Source organism: Balaenoptera acutorostrata, chromosome 14 (assembly GCF_949987535.1).
Source record: "Balaenoptera acutorostrata chromosome 14, mBalAcu1.1, whole genome shotgun sequence".
Taxonomy (NCBI): Eukaryota; Metazoa; Chordata; class Mammalia; order Artiodactyla; family Balaenopteridae; genus Balaenoptera; species Balaenoptera acutorostrata.
In genome coordinates, this window is record NC_080077.1 from 45,262,448 (window position 1) to 45,285,752 (window position 23,305).

At 38.5% G+C, this 23,305-nt stretch overlaps 1 protein-coding gene across 3 annotated transcripts in view; it reads right to left on the reverse strand.

Annotated features, from left to right (window-relative positions):
• NT5DC1 (5'-nucleotidase domain containing 1) overlaps positions 1-23,305 on the reverse strand; it is a 124,809-nt gene that overhangs the window by 11,520 nt on the left and 89,984 nt on the right. For all 3 annotated transcript variants that reach the window (XM_057527503.1, XM_057527502.1, XM_057527504.1), the window contains exons 7-10: positions 12,624-12,798; positions 10,693-10,790; positions 1,297-1,415; positions 40-192 (exon numbers count right to left, since the gene is read on the reverse strand). In XM_057527503.1, coding sequence (XP_057383486.1) covers positions 40-192; positions 1,297-1,415; positions 10,693-10,790; positions 12,624-12,798 — 545 coding nt within the window. The remainder of the gene's footprint in view (positions 1-39; positions 193-1,296; positions 1,416-10,692; positions 10,791-12,623; positions 12,799-23,305) is intronic.

Below are 23,305 nucleotides of genomic sequence, written 5' to 3' on the forward strand. Positions count from 1 at the left end.
GGTTTTTCTTTCAAGGAAAGAACCAAAGGAGACCCTTACCTCATATTTTCCTTTCTTCTCTAGAGGCTCTGAGTCCTCAGGCTTCCCGTCTCTGTCCCCTCTGAGCTCTTCCAGGATGAGGACTGTCTCCCAATTACTATAATGACAGGCTGGGAAAATATCTGAATGCATGCTGTCACCAAAGTAAACAACCTGTAAGTCAGATGGCAAATTCTGTTTGAGACATGAGAATTGTGAAAGAGTAGTGTTCATTTTATAGAAGGCAGAAGAAAATCCCTCAACAGGTATCAGAGTAAGTGATGTACAAGTTGCATAGACGTCTTAAATTTCCTTGAATAACTTCACAGGTGACCTGTCCTATTTGATTCACAAGGTGTCAGGTTTAAGAAGTTACACAGTTCATTTGCAGATAGAAGAAAGGCAGAAGATAAGTGAATTCAATTTTCTGAAATGAAAATGAAAGAGCCCATATGTTTACAGTTAAACCTGCCCCTGGAATTGAAGAGCTGGTGAGATATTGGAGACAACCTGTTACAGAGGGTTAGATTAGCAGGAATGCACAACACAACCAATCGACCAGTTTCTGGGCGCCACCCAGACAGACCTGCTGAAAAAGAATCTCTGAGAGTGGGTGGGCGTGGGCAAGTGGACTCTGGGACATTTCCCAGGCGTTCTGAGGCAAAGCCTCGTTGATCTAGTCCATGTCTCTCAATTTACAGATGAGAAAGCAAGGTTAAGGGAACATGAACTAGAACCTCCAAGGCAGGAGTCCCCAGGGGGCTGTGACAGTGTACGAGCCAGTGGAGTAGGGCTCAGTGACCCACTGACCCTCCTTCTCATGGGGCTCCTGGCAAACGTTTTTTAGAAGAAAGCATCCTGCTGTTAAAAATATACCAACGTCCAACATCAACAGTGTGGCCAGGATGTTAAAAGCTAATGTGTCTTCAGTCTATAGTATAATCAGTTACTGCTTGTTTTACACATAAAAATGTTCCTGATGGACAGTTATCAGGATAACATTCCTCAGGTAACCCACACACTATTCCACTGTATCTCTCAGGTCTGTGGCCTCCTGCTTGGAATATCTGCTTTTCTCTGTTACAGAGAAAGACTCAATGTACATCAACAAAGGAAAGGCTTATCTAAGCAGAAGAGGTAGGCAAGGAGGTTGGCAGACAGGCAGAGGCAGATGATTCCCTCACAGATAATTATGCTGAATGCATTTAGAGTTATGGTTTTAGTTTACAAGGGCTTATATCTCCAAGCCCTTGTAAACTGGGCTCAGTCAGAAAATACCTTGGGTTCAGGTTTGCCAGTCATTTTCTTCAGAAGTTCATAAAGGTGGACAGCGTTCCCTTGGGAGTACCAGCCAGGTTTATCCAGAGATGGCAGTGCCTCCTGCTCCTCATCATTCTCTGAAAACACAGTTTGACAACCATATACTTTTTAATCAAGTGATAGCACCCAGTTGGACAGACCACACTCTGGCATGGCTGTAGGACACGTACAAGAAGGAACCATGTGGGGATGGGCGCTAGCATTCAGGGATCACCTATATATCATAACCACTTCATGGACATAAATATATATACTTTTTAAAGATTTTTTTTAAGAGCAGTTTTAAGTTCACAGCAAAATTGAGAGGAAGGTACAGAGATATCCTATACACCCTCTTCCCTCACAAAGGCAGAGTCTCCCCCATTGTTGGTGATAATAAATGAGTCCAACATATCACAATGATATGAGGTGAATTCCTCCAGAACAAGGAATTCTAAAAACACATTTACAGATAATTAAGGCCATATCACAGCAACCGCCAGCTTAAGGTCAAGAGATATTTATGCCTATTTGGTTGACATTTCAGCAGCCATTTTCTAATTCTTCTACACAATCAAATGAAAACCCTACTATTAGTTGAAAAACCAACCATGTATTAGCCTAACATTAAGAGTCTAAGAAGACTCAGCATTATTCCTGGAGAAACACAGTGAAAACCAATTATTTCTCATGTCTGTCTGTCTGTCTGTACTTAGCACAGAATGTCTTACCATGTAAATAATGTGGGTTTGATGGCAACTGGGAAATGAGTAATTTACGCAAATATTTTTGAAAGCAAATGTACATTTGATATGTAGAGGCCCACTGTACAGGAACAGCGGGAAGGGCATCTTTCCATTGCTTATTAAAAACAAAACAAATCTACAGAATCGTTAAGTTCTCACATATTGGCACTCAGTAATTAACGAAAAGGAAAAAAACCTTTCTTTATACAAAGACCAAAACAAAATACTCACTTTACACAAACCCCTCCCTCCCCCTCCCCGTTTCCAGCTGCCACACTGGAAGCCGCTCTGCAGGGTACTAATTCATGCCAGGCAGCTTCCAGGGCTCTGGTAGAACCTCCATAACTGGGAAGCTGTGGGACTCAGAAAGCTATTAATTCCAGCAGCAGGGAGCCAACGTGGGCTGTGAAAGCATCAGAGATGAAGTGGAAGCGATACAATCCAAGGGAACAAACTCAAGGAAGCTTCAAGCACAATCTTTATAAACCCAAATATTTTCACACTTCTTTTCATGGTCTATGGGAAACAGTTATATTAACTTTCATTTTCACATAATATAAATAAATGTGCCCTGCAAGCAGTACAATGATGACACTGATTTGAAAAAGTTTACTTAAGAAGTATATTAGAAGATAATAAATACAATAGAAAAAAAACAGAGGAGGACAAAGGGGATAAGAGAGTGACTGTGATTTGTTTCCTCAGTTTTGAAATGGGGATAATAACAGTACTTCCCTCATAGAGTGAGTGTATAAGTGAATTAATACAGATGGAGCACGTGGAAGAGTATGGGCCACGTAGTGTTGAAGAAGTCTTAGCTGCTATCCCTTCAATTCACAGGCGCAGAAACTGATATCTGGAGAAGCTAAGGAATCTGCCCAAAGTTACCAAACTGCTACAATCACCCCTCAAAGGACTTCAAATTAGGGCTAGAAGACAAGGAGTAAGACAACAATCAATTAAAGCAAATAGTAAATCAAACTAAAACTCTTTTGAAAACTATAATTTACTTCTGGATACAGCTGTGTTTTACAATAACAAAGTAAATCTTCTCATTTTTTAACTGTAAGACCATATGGACAAGTAAAAACAAAAAAGCAAAACAGTACGTTTTTAGTCAGCATAATAGTTACAAAATTAATATGGGGAAATGATACAGTCAAGGCTATGGCTGACAGCCTTGAAGAAAGCAAGCTCCATGACTCAGATAAGACAGAGAGCCAGAGAACTCATGTGCCTGGGCCTGACTGATGTGATGTCAGAACTGGCTCCTGCGGCAGCTCCCAGCAGCTTCTCCCAAATCCCAGAGCCTTTGGTGTTACTACCTTACCAGTGTTTTAAAAGTATGTATTTGTGTGATGATTTTGAATCAGTAATACATTTAAGTTTTTTTAAAAGACTCTTTTTTGAACTCTACCTGCTATGTGCTCACCTCTTCTGCAAAAGGTAATCATTCTTTTATGCATATAAAAGCAAATATAAATATATATTCTTTTTCTCCACTTTTGAAATACATTTATTGAGGTATAATCGACATACAATAAACTGGGCATAAAGCATACAATTTGATTAGTTTGGGCACATGTATATATCTATTATGAGCTGAACTGTGGTCCCCTCAAATTCATATGCTGAAGCACTAACCCTGTTCCCCAGAATGTGACTGTACTTGGAGACAGGGCCTTTAAAGAGGTGACTGAGTTAAAATGAGGCCATAGAGTGGGCCCTAATCCAATACTATTGGTGTCCTCATAAAAAGAGGATATTAGGACACATAATTAGGTAATTAGGACACAGAAGAAAGACCATGTGATGCTACAGGGAGAAGATGGCCATCTACAAGCCAAGAAGAAAGGCCTCAGAAGAAACCAATCTTTTTGACACCTTGACCTCAGACTTCTAGCCTCCAGAACTGTGAAAAAAGAAATTTCCATTGTTTCAGCCACTCAGTCTGTGGTATTTTGTTACAGTAGCCCTACCAAACTAATACAACACCCGTGACCCCTCCTCCCTTTTATTTTTATTTTTTTAATTATTTATTTATTTATTTATGGCTGTGTTGGGTCTTCGTTTCTGTGCGAGGGCTTTCTCTAGTTGCGGCAAGTGGGGGCCACTCTTCATCGCGGTGCGCGGGCCTCTCACTATCGTGGCCTCTCTTTTTGCGGAGCACAGGCTCCAGATGCGCAGGCTCAGTAGCTGTGGCTCACGGGCCCAGCTGCTCCCTGGCATGTGGGATTTTCCCAGACCAGGGCTCGAACCCGTGTCCCCTGCATTAGCAGGCAGATTCTCAGCCACTGCGCCACCAGGGAAGCCCCCTCCTCCCTTTTAAATGCAAATATCAGCATATTTGGCACACTGTTCTGCAACTTGATTTTTTTAAAACTTTATTTTATTGATAATACATTGTGATCTGCCTGTTTTTTTAAATTCCATGATTTATTTAATAGTCCTTTTTTGATAAACATGTGAAATGTTGTTACAAGGAAAAAGTTACAAACATGACAGAATTTGCCTGGTGGGATCAAACAAAATCCCACCAGGATTTCTTTCTTTTCTGCTTTCACTCTTTATTTCAACAATCTTTCACAAACCAATTTAGATATGAGGGATATGGCAGTGAACTAGATGGTCTGAGTTCCTGAGCTCAGAATGTTTATTTTCTAGGAGCAATCTCTGACTTGCTAGGGGTTTACTTAACAGTGATTTATGATTAAAATATATTTACAATTGTTTTGAATTCTAGGACTCCTTCTTATATGAACTTCACTGAACAGTTCATATTTACTTTTATACATCCCTTCTTCAATTTTGAGCTAGAAAAATTTCCCAGCAATTATGGATTTTCATACACACTTTCTCCATTGTTTTTGGAATGGGCAGTAAGATACTTTTCAAGTAAAATACCTCCTAAAATACCTGCCTGTGTTGGGGACTATAAAATGGAAATTGTACTATTAAAGGAAATAAATACTTTACCAGTGAGCTGGAGCAAATTTCATAGAACAGAAAGTGAAACTCTTACTCTTACCCTCTATCTACTTTGGCTTTGGTCGTTTAGTTAAATATGCTTAACTACCTAGCTCATTTCCACACCTAAAATGATAGGAAGTTTATTTCTTTTCAGAATAACAACCTTCAATTAAATGTACTCACTAAGACGTTCTCTTGGTCTTACTAAAGTCCGTCTTGGTGATCTGACCAGTAGCATCTGTTTCAACAGAAAATCTGTTTAGAAATGCAAATCGAAGCCTTTTGCCCAGCCCCACTGGATCAGAATCTCCATTTTAACAAGATCCCTAGGTGATTTGAGTGTAAAGTTTGAGAAACACTGATGTAGAAAGAACAGTAGGAAAACAAAACAAAAACCTGATAGAACAATAAAAGGCATTCATTTCACCAAGGAGAGAGTAATGGGCACCTGTGGGGAGCAGTGAGAATGAAGATGAAAAGGTAACCTAGCAACCAGATTTAGCCTTAGGGTGCTATATGGAGTGGGGAGCCAATGAGATTCAGTGTGTGATAAATATATTAAATATATTGTAAGTCTAACAGTAATAAGTGAGCAATACAAAATATACTGAAATTAAAAGCAAGTGGCAAATAGAAATCTATGCCAATAAAAAGTATTTGAGGGCAGTGGGCAAGAAATAGAAATAGAGGTATAAAGGGAGGCAGAGGGACGAGGTAGAATGGGGAAGAATGATAAAAGCTTAACGGGAAGGGAGGGGACGGCAGAGATGAGATATTTCTGAGGTAGATTAAACAGGACTTTATGAAAAAAAAACAAGACAAAACAAGAAACAAACAAAACCCCCCAGGACTTGATGCACAGCCTCCTGGATGTGAAAGCGTGAAGATGATGAAGGTTTCCAGCTGGGTTTATTCAGCGGCTGGTCAAGTAACGAAGATAAGGAATATACAAGGTGACCAGCATGTTTGGTTGTTGTTTGCTTTCAAGGTGGAAGGAGAATCAAGTTTGATTTCAGAATAGTGGGTGGAGGTGTCTGGTGTACAAGACAAAATACGGTGTGAGGTTCTGGCAAAGACAGCTGGGGAGACATTTGGGGGTCGGTGGATAGGTGGAAGCTGAGGCCAAGACACCAAAGACAGCAAGTTGGGTCATGATTCCCAAATTGGGCGGCGCGGGGGAGGGGGAGGTGGTAGCCGGAGACTGACGTGGTCCCTCTCCCCACTGAATTTACAATCTTGCAAGGTGGACGGACTCCCTCCCCCACCAAGCCTTAGCTCTGGTGAGGAGCCAAGTCGTGAGATAACAGATTTTGCCTAGAAGAGGTTCCCCGCCCCCAAACAGTCCCTAAGCCCCTGTAGGGATCAAGCTGAATGGAGCTCAGCCCCCCACCTGCCGAGTCCCCACCCTCCCTTTCCGCGCCTCCATGACAACGGCTGCCATCAGTCCTGTGCGACTGCGCAGAGGATGCTGGAGCGCTGGGGTCTCTGGGATTGGCTCACCGTGCCTTCCATCCCAACAACCTTCTTTGCCTTAATTTTACTTCTGACTTTAATCATTTGGAGCAATGATTTGATTTACGAGACACTGGACTGTCACGTAAGGGCCAACTGACGTGACTTGTATTGTACAATAACATTAACTGCCATATGTGGGATGGCTGGCGGGTTACAAGGCTGAGAGATCAGTTAAGTACTGTAATCACCCAGACCTGATGTAACACTGTGCCAATTCATACAAGGGATGATAAGGGAGTGGTAGGTGACAACCTTGAGAAAACTGGAGGATAGGTTAGTTGTTAAGGGGAGAGAGGAGCTGAAGATGACAGATTTCCCTAGCTTGGGCAAGATCTGTGGTTCGAAAAGTTATAACAGAGTTATGGAATATGGGAAATTAATGAGTTGTTATAGGTATGTCAAGTTTCATGTGATGCCAGGGCTCTGGGGCATGGAAAGCTTAGAAGACAGATAGAAACAGGTCTCTGTAAGTCAGGGAAAAGGGAAACCAAGAATTAAGGAATTAGGAGTCATTAGCGAACAGGTGACAGTTAAAACCAGAGGGTGGTAGAGAGCTGACAACAGCAGGAGAAGAAAGGAGGGTCAATGCAGAACGCTATAGAGTAGTGACATTTAACGAGAAAGGTGAAGGGAAACCAGCAGTGGAAACGGAGATAGAGCAGTTAGAGGTAGAAGAATCAGAATCAGCAGCAAAATAAACACTGTAACAGAACACAATGTATTAGAGATTCTTTAATACGAGCAGTATGAACCTCTTATTAATAATAGTTCTGGCAATCCTTTTGCCCTCTAAATGTGAATAAACTATTTTGTATCAGCTCCAGAAACTGCAGGATTCACTGTGTCTTACACCAAAATATTTTAAATCAGAGGACCAGAAAACTAAAGCTGGAAAGTACTTTAGAGATCTTCTAGTCTAATCCCTTCTGGATGTGAAAAAACTGAGACAAGCTCTATATCTATATAAAAGCATGAAATCCCATACATTCTGAGGTCCATAGGCATTTTATTCTAATCATTATAGACAATGGTGACAGGACTTTGGGTCCTATTTCATCCATTCAGACTTTTCAACTCTTAAAGTTAAGACTTATAACATTTTCATATTATAAATTCAGCCAAGATGACTATCAAGTCTTTTAATGAATATAATATCTGAAAATATAGTTTGGATAACCATTATTATGTCAGTCCTCAAGTCCAATTTGATAGTGTAAAACCAAAAGAAAATACCACACAGAGGTTATAAGATAGATACCTCTACATGGTTGTAGTTTTTAAAAGCTTACCCTTATATCTCTGAATACTCTTCAATTAAATAGAAATACTGCACAAAGTACAGTAATTTGTCAGCATAAGTTAATGCATTTGTGGTCTCCAATATGTTAAAAAATTTGGTATATTTTTAATGTGCATTGTTTTCTGTTACTGGTGTTTGTGTGTCTGAGTAAAATTTTAATAAAAATTTTGGTGAAACGGCATAAGTACTACTGTAGGTATAGAACAGACACAGATTTTCTTGGAACAAAATATGAAAACCTTGAAGATAAAAGTAAAAATAAACATCTAATGAGTACTTAATGTATTTAAATATAAGTTTGTGAAGAAGGGAAAAACATTGAAATTTTTTTTCCTGGTTTAATACAAAGAGTCCTATTTGACTCCTTGATTATTTCTTTTTTTTAAATTTAATTTTTATTTTACATTGGAATATAGTTGATTTACAACGTTGTGTTAGTTTCAGGTACACAGCAAAGTGACTGAATCCCTGATTATTTTTTAACATCAAGGATTTATATAAGACATTAAACCAATATATAAAAAACACCATTGATCCCTGCCTTTCTACTAGGCCAGGGTTTCTTAACCTTGGCACTACTGAGATGTGGGGCCAGATAATTCTTTGCTGGTGGTGGTAGGGGTGCTGTCCTGTGTGCTGTACGTTGGTCAGCAGCATCTCTGGCCTCTACCCACTAGATGCCAGGAGTATCCCTCCTCCAAAGTTGTGACAACCAAATGTCTCCAGACGTTGCCAAACTTGCCCTGAGGAGCAAAACTGCCACAGTTGAAAACAACTGTACTAGACCATTCTCATCAGCATATATGCATATTCGAGTATCTTCAGTTAAAAAAAATAAACTACAGGTCTTCCTTGATTTACGACGGAGTTACAACCCGATAAACCCAGCATAAGTTGAAAATATCTTAAGTCAAAAAATGCCTTTAATATACCTAACCTACCGAACATTAGCCTAGCCTACCTTAAACATGCTCAGAACACTTACATTAGCCTACAACTGGGCAAAGTCATCTATCACAAAGCCTATTTTACAACAAAGTACTGCATACTTCATGGAATTTACTGAATCAGTATGGGTACAGCATGGTTGTAAGTGTACTGGCTGTTTAACCTCATGATCTGAGGTACTGGCTGACTGGCGCTGTGGCTTGTTGCCCATTCCCAGCATCAAGAGAGAGTATCAAAAGGCATATTGCTAGCCTGGGAAAAGATTAAAATTCTAAATTTGAAGTACAGTTTCTACTGAATGTGTATTGCTTTCGTACCATCATGAAGTCAAAAAATCTAAGTTGAAGCACTGTACATCGGGGACCATCTGTGTGCCCTTAATCCTACATTGTCTTCCAGCTAAAACCTCAATTGTTCGACTATTTTCATAGCTAGAATTCTAGAAAGAATTGTTCACACTCAAGGGTTCCACTACCTCCAATGAACTCTTCAAGATACTGCAGTCTGGTTCTATATCTATCAGTGCTCAAGACACCAGTGATCTCTGTCTTGTCCACTACGATGGACATTTCTCTTTCCTTTTCCAATTGACTTTCAGTAGCATTTGTCCTAGGTGACCACTCTCTCCTCTCCTCGCTGGTTTATGAATGTTGTACTCTATTTCCCCCACTATATAATCTGTCTGCTCCTACATCACACTCTTTCTTCTCTATCCTTAATGTTAGAGTGTGTCAGAGCTTGGTCTGGGCCTTCTGCCTATCTGTATTCTCCCTCTATGTGATCTCACGTAAGCCCAAGGCTTTAAATACCCGTCTATGAGCTGATGAATCCCAAATTTATATCCTGAACCTACACCTGTTCTCTTGGACTCCAGGCTCATTTATATAAATTTCTTAATTGAGAGCTCCAGTTAGATAATTCACAGTCATTTCAAAATTAATACGTTGAAAAATGAGTTCTTAATAGTTATATTAAGAACCACCCTGCACAAACTTTTCCTCTCGGCTGTAAATGGTCCCACCATTTACCCATTTGCTCAATTCAGAAAAAAGAAAAATCAGCAACCTGAAGTCATTTTTGATTAACTCCCTTTTCATCTGCTGCTTCTAAAACATCACCAAGTCTTGTGTTTTCCATCTGCACAACGTATCTTAAATATGTCTACCTCTCTCCATTTCCAGTACTACTGCCTCAGACCAAAGCACCGCAATGTCTCACTTGCGACACTCAATTGCCTGGTCTCCCTCTTTCTCTCTATCCTTCCCCACATCCAATCCATTCCCCACCCAGCAGCCAAAAAGGTCTCTATGTCACTCATACATCTCAACTGAATAGCTTCAGGTTGCTTTTGGAAAAAAAATCAAAACCATTTCCACAGTGTATGAGGCTGCCTGCCTCCCTAATTTCACCCCTTCTCTGCCCATGACCGTGTGCCAGAATCACAGGTCCCTTCGCTGTCACAGGAACGAGCCCAAACCACCCTCACACGGAGCCTTTGCATTTGTTTGTCCCATTGCCAGGGACACACTTCCTCTGCTCTTCTCATTACTCATCCCGCAGGTCCCGCCTGGCAAGTCACCTCACCTGACCTTTTCAGACAGGCGTCCCCTGGACAGGCACTCTGAGGTGGCCTCCCGGTTTACCCTACCTCACCAGGCAGTCATTTCCATCTCAACAGGTAACGTGACCTGTAATCATATCCCAGGCATTTACCAACTTGCTTATGTGCTTCTTTATGCATCCCCATGAGGGAAAAGAACACCTGGTATCTCTTTTATTCCCCTTGTTGCATCTAACACAGAGCTTTGTACATGGCTGTCAGCCAACAGGTATTTATTGAGTAAGTGAATGAACAAATCTTAAATAGGAGAGTAAAGATACAAAATGTTAACTTACCAAGTGTCCGGAAAGGCCTCTGACTTGGTAAATGGGAGAAGAAACCAGGCTTCAATGCATTTGTAATCACAATGTCAAAAAGATATTCAAAATCATTCCTAAAAAGCAATGATATTTTTCATAAATTTATTTTAAGGAATTAGAAAAGGTCCATATAAAACAGAACTTAATCTTTGCCTATTTGACCACAGCATCATTTCTGGTCTTTTGATTAACTTTTCTACGCTTTCCATACATTCTAAGGTGAACCTTAACACTGGAAATAGAAGGTAGTCAAGCACTAATCATCCTGACACCACCCTGAAGTATCAATACAAACATAAGGGGGGAAAAAAGCACATTAACTCATTAACTCTAGGTGCTAAGCTGGTTTTCTCACTATGGCAATAATTATAGTGTGTAAATTCAACAGTTTCTAACACCTAAAATATTCACGAGCTATGTTTTCAAATTTGGGGCCTGAAATTTTTCTGGATTTATTAGCATCAAGAGTTATTAATAATTTTGTGTGTTACATGGGTCCTACAGAAAGCTAGCATTAAAACAAATCAGGTGACATCTTTCAGAGAGTGTTCAAAATGTGAAGATACCTTATTTTGAAAATCAGGGTAGTATTATAATATGGTAATTTTTAGGCAACAATAATAATTGTTTTTTAGTCTGTATTTAACACTATATTAAGGATTATTTGGGACAGCAAAGGAAAGACAGTCCTTGCTCCTGAGAGACTCACTATTACATTGGGGAGATAATATTTACCCAACATTCCAGAATACTTTTACACAGCAAAACGACACTGCAGAGGAATGAAGACATGAAGAAAAAGTTTGGTAATCTATGCTAATGAAAAAGAAATTAAGACTCCCAAGTGTTTATTCTGAAGCATGGTCCCACTACCAGGACAGCAAATGTCTCTACAAAGGCACTTTCCAAAGCATCCAGGGCTGCAGCCTTAATTCACTTCAAGGATCCCAAACCTATACATTAATCAGAAAGCAGAAAACCACCGACAGACTGTAAGTACACCATAGACCAATCTGAAACCACATGTGCTGAGGAACATGGAAATCAGGAAGCTAAACAGGTTGGCAAGAGGTCAGTTTTGAGGCTAAAATTTGCTTCATACTCACGGCAGTTCAGTACAGTATCTGCTAAAATTAGAGGAAACAGTAGGGGAGATCTAACAGGTCATTTTAGAATCTAGCTCTGACCATGGATATTCCCTGGCATTGCCCGTAAGAATGCCATAGGTAAGTATTAACACTTGCTGAGGCTTACCAACTACTCTCATACTTTTACCTGTATTGTGCTATTTAAACTTCCCGCCACACCTATGAGATATTACTGTCCCATCTTTAAGATGGTGAAATTGAGGCTTAGAGAGGTCATAGAACCTACCCTAGGTCACGGGGTGAGTTGCAAGGCAGGGCTTGAGCCCACGGCTGTCTTATTTTTAAGTCTATGCATTTATGCTGCCTCGATGTTCATGGATGTCAATCCCACCCCTGGCCGTGTAAATGGGGAAGTGCCAGGCTCCACATGGAAATGGCTACAGAGGGATTGTATTCCAGGTAAGTGTCAGGGGCTATAATCTACAACTCAGTGTCCCTCAATAATCATCCAAAGCCGAGAAACCAAATTCACGGAGGACGGCCCGAAGGACATGCGGTCCATCCACCTTTCAGAAAAGCTCAAGCCCAGACTATGAACGGGCTATGAGTGTACTGGCCCGGTAATACCGCTCTGCTACAATGTACTTGGGGTGTGTTTCTGTCAGCAGATGTTAAGGGCTGTTATGAGAAACAACCACTTGTCACTCAGCATTGTTTAATATAATGATATGGTCATGGCTAACACTTTTAAAAAAGCACTGGTGTAATCTGTTATCAGCATTTTATAAGATCATGAAAACGAAATGACTCATCACTTACCCCAGGATATATTCACAGAGGAGTCTACAGTAATCACTGTGAGAACTGGTAATTAACATAAGAATTTTCCCAGCATTTTTTAGCTGTCGAAGCCACTTTTTAACAGATTCCGGACAAGTGTGTAAATACCTGCCTGGATCTCTTTTTATTTCTGGAAAATATATTCCACAGTTTTCTGGAAAAAAAAAAAAATATCACGGAGGTTTTTCTTTTTAAAATTTTTTGACTCAGTGCATTCTCAAACAAGTTCCTCTCTCTCAAAGCTATAGATAAAACTAAAAGGATAAAAACTAGGTTCGAATAATCCAGCAACGACGCCATTACTAATTGCTTTTTAAGAATACTCCTTGTTCTTAAAAACATGATGATTGAGAATGTTAGTTGAAAATATTTTTTGGTTATTTGACAAGGACTGATGAAGTGTTAAAACAGATAACACGATAAACACAATACATCAGTATTTTCAAATCAAAGAAAACCTTACTGCATTTGAAATGTCAATTAATAAATATTCTTTCAATCATTCAACAAATATTTGCTGAATACGGATAACAAACAAATACATATTCAGATAATGCACTAGGAACACGTCTTTGGCATGAAGCAGTGGAGAAGGGAGCTGGGTTCCTGAGTCAGTGTTGTTTCAGATGAAACTGAGACTAGAGGCCCTGGTCTATTACAGCCCCTGGGAGGTGCTGTGATGTTAAATGGAAAAACAAGTCATAAAAGGCAGGAAGGGGACTTCCCTGGTGGTGCAGCGGTTAAGAATCCATCTGCCAAAGCAGGGGACACGGGTTGGAGCCCTGGTCCAGGAAGATCCCATATGCCGTGGAGCAACTAAGCCCGTGTGCCACAACTACTGAACCTGCGCTCTAGAGCCCCTGTGACGCAACTACCGAACCTGTATGCTGCAACTACTGAAGCCCGTGCGCCTAGAGCCTGTGCTCCACAACAAGCCACTGCAATGAGAAGCCCGAGCACTGCAACGAAGAGTAGCCCCCGCTCACTGCAACTAGAGAAAGCCTGCACAAAGCAATGAAGACCCAGCGCAGCAAAAAAATAAATAAAAATTATTGAAAAATCATTAAAAAAAAAAAGAAAAAGAAAAGGCAGGAAGGCAGTGCAGGTGACAGTGAAAGCCGAAGAACCTGAGTCACTGAGCTGGGATTGCCAGCTCTGTCCCTTTGGGTCTTTAGCAGAGTCCAGGGGGTCAGCCTGAGCCCCGAAGCAGCTGGTACCAACATTTCCAGAAGTCCTGGTCAGATGCACCCACTATGTTTGATATGATGCCTTAAAAGTTATGAGTACTTAGGCACATAATTGCAGATTTGGTTGAAACGCTACTAGATTCATAAAGCTCTTCAGAGATACTGTTCTTTGGGCATGATAGCAATAGTAAGCAAATAAAGAGAACCTGAGTTCCTACTTTCCTTAACTGCTAGGAAAAAGACACATGCATAAACAAAACAAGAAGTGAACGAGCTTGTAGTGAATTATAAACTCTGCAATAGATATAGGCTATAACTGTAATTCTGTACAATGTCATGCACTTGAAATAAATGAAATGAAAGTTATATATCAAGAATGTCAGGACAGGACAGAAGAGTCTCTTAAAAAAAAAAAAAAGAAACAAAAGCAGAAATGGTAGCAAATACTGTTGTCTGACTACCCAAATCCACTCCCCTTCTTCTTTGCTAAAGAGTATTCTGATTTTGTTTGAGGTTTCATCCTCCTCTGAGGGGCTAGGTGCTCAGGGAGGGTGGGTGTCTACCAGTCTAACCTAACAGGATAATTCCTTCCCATGTCCTGGTCACGTAAAACAACCCAATTTAATGAGCTTAAACTTTAAGGATATCTATTATTTGCAGCCTACAGCATCTCTGTTCAGAAAATAATACATTGTAAGAATTAATCATAATCAGGTTAAAAAAATTACTTAACAAAATAAAGAATATGTTACAAAATGAGAATAATATTCAGACATCAGAACACCAAGAACAAAAACAAAGTTTGTGCTCTTCTTGTATTTTGCCCTAAAGAGAACACATGTGTGAATCTCTAGGATCTCTTAATATCCCAGAAGCTATGTAATAGCCCTTAAAAAAATTAAAATATACCTTGTTTTTCAGGGAGGAGGAGGTACTAGTAGTAGAGGACTAATTTAAGGAAGACAAAAGAATAAAATTAAATAACTAAAAATAGAATAGTTTGATGAGTGAGTGGCTATCAAAGCAATGGCAGAAGCTGTGTCTTTCCCAGAATTTATCTAAAGGAATCATATGTAAGATTATTTCACCCAGAAAAACAAAGCTTTTGTAGCAACAGTAATATTATGCGCTGGATAACAAAAGATTTGTAGTATGTAATGCTGAGAACATTTATATACTTAAGCATCTGTATTCAAAAACAATTGCTGAGAGAAGGCTATTTTTTCCTTAGCTATATGTGCTTAGTGCCATCTAGTGATCAAAATATAAGTTACTGTTAAAAAGCTACTATTTCATTTCCAAATGAATAAAATAAAACATACACATTTAAATACTATATTTAAAAATTCTTGCCTAGATTAGTATTAGTTTCCCTTAATAAGCCTAATCTAAAAGAGTGCAAACATAATAGCCGAGTTGGAGAAAATTACTCTCTGAGGAAATAATGGGGATGTCCTCGTTTTGTTCACAAGCCAGAGTGAAATGAACAAACTAAAAAAGACAAGTCCTGTACAAATAGATACACCATGGCAAGTTATGGGTTGCTCTTGCTATAAAAGATCACAAACTGTTGCTGGGTAAAATATTTTCATTCCCATGTAACCTTAAATCATTAAAGAAATAGGAGGTATATTAATATAAATACACTCATATTTTCAAATTTTATTTTTATTGATATAACTGACATATAAACTTACATACTGTGTAAGTCTAAGGTATACAACGTGTTGATTTGACACACACATATTGCAATATGATGACTACTATAGCATGAGCTAACACCTCTATTATGTCACATAATTATCATTTCTTCTTTTGTGGTGGGGACAAAAAGATCTGGTCTCTTAGCAATTTTGAAGTTTATAATTTAGTATTGTTGTCTCTAATACACGCTCATATTTTGTTGAAATAAATCAAGCTATTAAACCAAAGGAATTTATGTTAAACATACTACACTGGAATAATAACTGCCTATTAAATTATTCCCCTAAAGGTAGGGAGTCTGCCTTTTTGTTCAGCAGGGAGCAACCATTCAATGAATGAATACTTAAATTAGTTCAGGGACAGACATAGGAACATTTATGTTTATTTAAAATCAAAGTAATAATATGATTTGTAACATATTACCTAACTGTGACAAAAAACTGTATCATTCATGTCCTATCAAAGTCATCCTATCTAAAGTACCTTCTTTTTTTTTTACCCCTATTCATAAAAATAATCGTGTTAATTATATTTTTATCCTGATAGAGTAACACTGAATAGACAAGACAAGGAATTGAGACCTAAGGTGGAAAGAAAGGAATGGTCTTGTTTGTTCCCAACTCACAAAGCAGACTGTGTTTTCACTTAACCTCAAAGGAATTCTATTTCACTGCCATTTTATGTAACTCATTTTCCTGGCCTTTCCATCCCTCTTCTCTCCTCAGATGCCGGTATTTTCTGTATCCAGATGGGATTAAAAGTATAATTTTTAAAAAGCTAGTTCTAAAAATAAAAGTTTCGTCCTTTTATATTAAAAATTGGGTTAATATAGAGTCATGGAAATAACAGCAAAGTGTTGCGACAGTCTGACAGGCACTGAAAATGGCCTGCATGTATCAAACATGATTAAGGACTGAGGGACCTCTAGTGGTTAAAAAAAAAAAAAAAAAAAAAAGTACAACTTGAATAATAAAAATACCTTTTTTAGTTTAATAGGTAATCGTGCCACATCACGATTTCTATCATCACCGCGTTAGTAAGCATTTTCCTCACTTACTGTATCACTACTGTTTGTGTGATTTGTGGCTACAGTTCTCAACGCTGTTGTGCAGGCGGATTAGAGATGCCAGGATGCTAATAACACCTCCACCATCAGCCTCCAAATAAGGTCTGTTGTTATTTCCATTGCAGAACATAATTTAGGAGAGACTGAAATATTTACAACCTTTATAGGTTATAGAAGAGCATGCTAGTGAATAGCTAAAATGTTTAGCCATGAACTGTTTAAATGTACTTGCTGTAAGAGATGATATAATTAATTTTCTGAAATATACATATACTATATGATTTTTTTGGCCAAGAGATACTGAAATAGTTTTTGAAGGATGAAGGAGATAAACAATAGATTAAATATGTTCTAGATTTCATTTATTTATAGAAGGCAAAAGATGAAACTGAAATTTAATATTAAAACAGATTTCTTGTTTATGGTTCCTGTATGATTTGTTTCTATCTAATATATTTGTAAATTAAGAAATCTTGAATGTCTAGATTGGGTAAAGTGAGTATCTATGTGCTAAATATAATGCTTGGAAAAGGACAACAAATAAGAATTGAGAAATGAAGTATAAAATGTACTGAAAAACATAATTTATAAAATTTTACATTAATAGTATTTGACTTCTATCTCTGTATCTGTTACCTACCCCAAAGGTTCTGATTTAATTGGTCTGGGCTGGGGTGATGCCACTGATATTTTTTTAAAGCTCCCCAAGTAATTTCAATGTACAGTCAGGATTAAGAATTATGGCTCTAAGCTATAAGAACTAGAACTTTTGCTATTATTATCTGTATATCTTGCATGTGTCATTGTATATCACTGGCTCTCAGAGAGCAGGGATTTCTTAATTTTACAGTTTCTGATTACCTAACATACAGCTTTATACATAAGAGGCAACCCATACATATTAATTACTGCTGATGTGCGATGTCACACATGGGCATGAACACTGAATGAAGAACCTTGCCTGATAAAGAGAAGACTTGTGTTGGAGATGAGATTGGAGAGAAGGGAAAGCATATGAAAGTGAAACATTCAAATGCAAGAGCACTGACAGCTAAGGGACACTGGCTTGGTCCACAAGACCTGACAGAGGAACTAGGGGGAGGAAGTAAGTTATGATGCCTGAATCCATGATTCCCAAACTGAGAGCTATATGAATCTGGTGTAGCACTTCTAACAAATATCAATTACTGTGCCCCACCCGCGAGATCTCTGGTGGGGCTCTGGGGCTCCAGAGATTCACACCTGGCCAATAAGACACCTGCAAACCTGTGAGACAGATGGCTTAGATGGACCATTTTATAATCTTAGGATTGCATGAGTCTACACCTCATGGTGAGGTCACAGGCAGATAACTCTTTAGTCACAATGAACACCCTTTTCCACAGTGTTTCTCCTCCTTAAGAGACCACAGTAAAGTATAAACATAACTTTTATATGCACTGGGAGACCAAGAAATTCGTGTGACTTGGTTTACTGTGATATTTGCTTTATTGCTGTGGTCTGGAACTGAACCCACAATATCTCCGAGGTATGCATGTATGCAATCTCCCCAAAACAGAATTTCTGTAGAGTAGTGGTTGTTAAAATACTCTGAGAGTTTCGGATTCAAGTAGATTAGGGGTGGGGCCTGAATATGTGCATTTCTAACAGTTTCCCAGGTTAAGTGATTAGTCCAAGGACCACACTTTGAGAAACACTGCTATAGAATACCCCTATAAAACCAGATAGCTTTCTGAAAACCTTTTTTTCTTCCCCCTAGAAAAACTTGATCCTCACTATTTTGGCTAGAAATGCAAAACCAGATTAAGCATGTTTAATGTTACCTGATGAAAATTCTCAAACCTATGTCTTATGTTAAAATGGATCTAAACCAACAACGTTTTTTAAGTTTTAAAAAATTAGTTTTACTTTATAAGGGAAGAATATATGTGAGGGTGAAGATGTAATGGAATGTTTTCCATAGTATTATTTTACATTCATTTTAATTTATCAGTCCTGAGAGCAGTAATTTTGTAGGTAAAGCAGAAAAAGCCCAGGTTTTGGAGTTAAACTGACCTAAGTTTGAAATCTAGGTTTGCCACTAACTATATTGGTTACATGATTCTTGAGGAAGTCTAGAAACAGAGTTAATTTTTAGTAACACTCACTGTAATTGGAGGGACATTTTCACCTTCTTCTGCATGTGATTTGTACATAGAACACATGTTCAATTTATTATACATATTACAGTATAGGAAAAATGTATGGGGAGCTCCCAAGATGGTCACAACACTATCTCCCATCGCACATGTGTCTGGAGTCAGAGTCTACTGCCTCACTCCTTTGAATCTGGGCAGGCCCTTTTATTGCTTTGACCAATAGAATGTGGTGCAAGTGACATTGTGTTAGTTCCACGTGTTACCCTTAACTGGCCTGGAAACTTCAATTTCCTGTCTCTAGGAAGCTGATCCCACGAAAAAGTGCAACCAATCTGAGACCACCATGCTGTGAGGAGCAATTCAGATGAACTTAGGTGCAGGTGCTCCAATTGCCAGCTCCAGCTGAGCGCTGAGCTGACAGCTTCAACTGCAAGACCCGTGAGTGAGCCCCTGTAGATATCAAGCCCAGTCAAGCCTTCAGGCGACCGTGCCCCAATGACACCTGACTTCAACCACATGGGAGACGCCAAGTGAGAAGCACTCAGAGAGTCCAGAATATAAGTGACAATAAATTGTGGCTTGAAGCTACCAAGTTTTGTGGTGGTTTCTGATGGAGCAATAGATAACTGAAACAAGATGCTTTGGAATGGAGTCACAATTCCAATTATTATCTCTATGCAATTCAAAATAAATTAAGAAAACGTTTGTAAATGCTTCCAGAAACACCTGAAATAAAAGTAAATAGGCTTTAAATTGTTGTTGTTCACCTCCGAAGAATAACTCCAAGGTTTCTACTGTATATACATTTACAGAATATAAATATACGTATAGCTTAGGACAACATAAATCTTTTGAACAGTTACAGTTTAAAGAAAACCCAAATTAACAAGTTATTGAAGGTAAATTCTACACAGTACTTCCGACCTCTCACCTACTTCAAATGCGAGTTACTCAGAAACGGAGATAATAATAACCAGCTGCTGAAATACACAGTGATTACAGCGGAAGAAATGAATCTTTTGAGATGTTTATCTCCCATTAACCTCAACTCAAAACTTGAGATTTCTTCAAAAAATAAATTGGTCTTCAAAAAAACATGCATTTTAAACATAACACTTCATCACAAGAGTGTACTTTTTCCTTAATTACTTTAGTTGAAATGTCCTCAGTGTCTCCAGAAATATCTTTTCTTACTAATAAAGCCAAAGTATGCAGAACTAGGACTAACTTGGAAGAAATCAACTTCGGAACACACACAAAGATTATCGTCACAAAGGATTATTTATCCAGTATCTGGTCTCACAGTGTAAAATAAAAACAGGAAAGCCCTATTTAGCTATTAGGTCTGTGTCACATCTACACCTAGGACACACAGAACTTAGTGAAGCAGTGATTTTAATGAGGCATTACTCTGTTTCTCACCACACTTTTCCACCCAAATCTGTATCATATCAGTATACAATTGACCCTCTATATGTTTTGGGTTTTTTTTTTTTTTTTTTTTTTTTTGGTAAAACACCACCTGGCCAGTTACCCCATGTTGACAATAAAAAAAAAATACTGAAGTTTTCAATTACTGATATTTTAATTCCATTAATTGTTTTGGCAGAGGTTTTAATTTTGTAATATAAAATTTGAAATTATGGACTCGATAAAATAGAAAAGTGTTAATTTCTCTTTGACGTAATAGACATAGAAATTATAGAATCTATGTGTGTAATGCCCTGTAACATTGTTTGAGGAACGGTAATGCCCTAAACCAGAATTCTTTACCTAAAGTACATACATGGGTCTCAGTGGGTGAATGGAAACCCAACACTGTTTACAACATTTTGCTTATCAATGTATTTGTGCATTTCTCGGGGAGGAGAGCAGGTGCACACCTTCTAGTTTCCATCAGATTCCCGGGTCTGCGGTCACATGACTCCCAAGGGGTTAAGAACCATAGATTTTGATTTTCCAGGTTAGGATAGGCCAATTAAAAACACATTCCACCCTGGCGGTCCAGTGGTTAGGACTCCAAGCTTCCACTTCTGGGGACCTGGGTTCCATCCCTGGTTGGGAACTAAGATCCCACAAGCCACGTGGCATGGTCAAAAAAAAAAAAAAAAAAAAAAAAAAAGAAAACCCCAAAACCAAAACAGACAAAACAAAAACACATTCCAATATACCCCCTTTGTCACTGTCAAAAAAAAATCTTATAAATATGTTTTAGACAAAGGTGATTCTCTACAACAGGTGACATAGAATTTTTACACAAATAAATATAATTCCTGGACTACTCTGTGATTTTGTACACCTATACATCACCCTAAGTCCGATAAATTAACATTTATTTAGGATGGCTAATGAATGGTTGCTCTTGTCAATTTAATTTATAGGTTAATTGAAAATTACCAAATACAAAACTTAAAAACATATATAAAACATAAACACTCTTAACATTGAAACTATTTTGAAATAACATTATTTAAAGAGATTAAATTATTGCTTTTCTTAACAAATATGATACATTCTTGCTATAGAAAATTCATTGTATTGGGTTTACTATTTCTGGATAATAAACCACCTCACACAGACAGGCTTAAAACAGTATATTATCGTATCTCATAATTCTGAGGTTTGACTGAATTTAGCTGGGCGGTTCTCCCTTGGGGTGTGCTAGTCAGGTGTCACAGTCTGGCACTGGGGCTGGGATGGCTGGAACAGTGAGGGCTGGTAAAACATCTCTCCACTTTGCTAGCTTGGGCTTCCCCATGACATGATGGTTTCAAGGTAGCTTGATTTCTTAAATGGCAGTGAGTTTCCCTCCAAAGCAAGTGTTCCAAGACACTAAGGCAAAAGTTGCAAGGATTCTTACAACCTTGTCTTAGAAGTCTATAGAGTCACTTCTGCTGCATTTTACTGATTATATGGGGCCATTTCATTTTCAAGGAAAAGAAAACAGAAGGGTACAAATTCTGGGAGGCACACTTCATTAAGAACTATTATCTTTTCAGACTAGCTACCCAACACACTAATACTTTGGTGTGATTCTTGCCAGTATGTTTTCTATTCATATATAACTATATGGGAATTTTAAGCATAGCACATACAGATTTTTACCTGTGCATTTTGTTCAGTGTCATACTTGAGCAATTTCCTAAGCATTAACAGTAATTTTAAAACATTTTGATAAATTTGACTTAGTATTTTGAAAGGATTATTTATAATAATTATCTTTACTTATAGTAGTAACTGACATACTTTGAGTGTTTATTTTTGCCAATAACAGAATTGCCAACGCAACTATAAGACCTTTACAACTATTAATGTATTTAATCCTTCTAACAACCCTGAGAGGCGGGTCCCGCATTATTCCCATTTTGCAGTTGAGGAAACTGAGATACAAAGAGGCTGAGGAACTTGCCCAAAGTCGCAGAGAGAGAATGTAGCAGAGACAGGATTTGAACGCAGCCCGTCTGCTTTCAGAGCCTGTGCAATACCACCTCTCTGCTGATACAGCATTTGGGTACTGTAGAACAACTTCAAGGATACCATAAATCCTTACTTTTTTTTTTTTTTTTGCCGTATGGTGCATTACCAAATAGTATCATAGTTCAGGGACTTCAAGACTGATTGGAATTAGAATAAGTGAGAGTTTGAAATTTGGACAAATCAAATTAGATTTCTGCAGAGGAAAAAGTATCTATCGATATGCACTCTGTCTACTTTTCTAGTCACAGCATCTAGAACTGGAAGGGGCTTTAGAAATCATCCACTTCAGTGCTGTCCTATTAAAGATGAATTTGTAGAGACCACAGATTTTACACGAAACTATAAAGTTAGTAATAAACTTGGGAATGGAATAGAGTGCTCGAGAATCCTACCCCACTAAACCTTACATAACCTCATATGTAACCTTAGCAGTTACACGAGATGTGTAACCTCATTGTTTACATGTCTAAATCTTTGTGTTTAAATCTAACTTATCTGGTGATCAGTGTCTGTTAAAGAAAAATAATGCATTCAGAAGAAGCAGAGGTCAAATGCTTTAAATGGTATCCCTATTTTGCTCTGTAATTATTGAATAATGTGCTTTTCCTCAGAATGTCTACAGAAGTTTTTTGTAGTGACTGAGCTGATGTTATATACGCTATTATCTGGGAACTGAGCTTTTATATTGAGACAGGCAAAAAACCCAGAATAAGTGTCTCACATTAAGGTGTAAATATTATCTTCCTTCCTGGAATGCACTGTCCTCTCTTTGCTGCTGAGAAATGTTTGCGGCTTGTCTGTAGAGACCTCTCCAACCCCCTTGCCCAGTCACACCACCTCTGGACATCATTCATCACACTACACGATAATAAACACCCGTAATAAGTGTGTTTATGTATTTTTCTCTCTCCTGAGACTGAGATCTTTTAGGAAAAGAACTGTCTTTACATTCGTATTTACATTCTTGACGTCAGGCAAACGGCAGAGGATTAATAATTGCAGAAGTAACTGTGAGGGGAGAGCTACCAAACAAGATTTTACCAGTTGATCATAAAAACCAGAGGTTGGCAAACCACAGCCCGCAAGCTA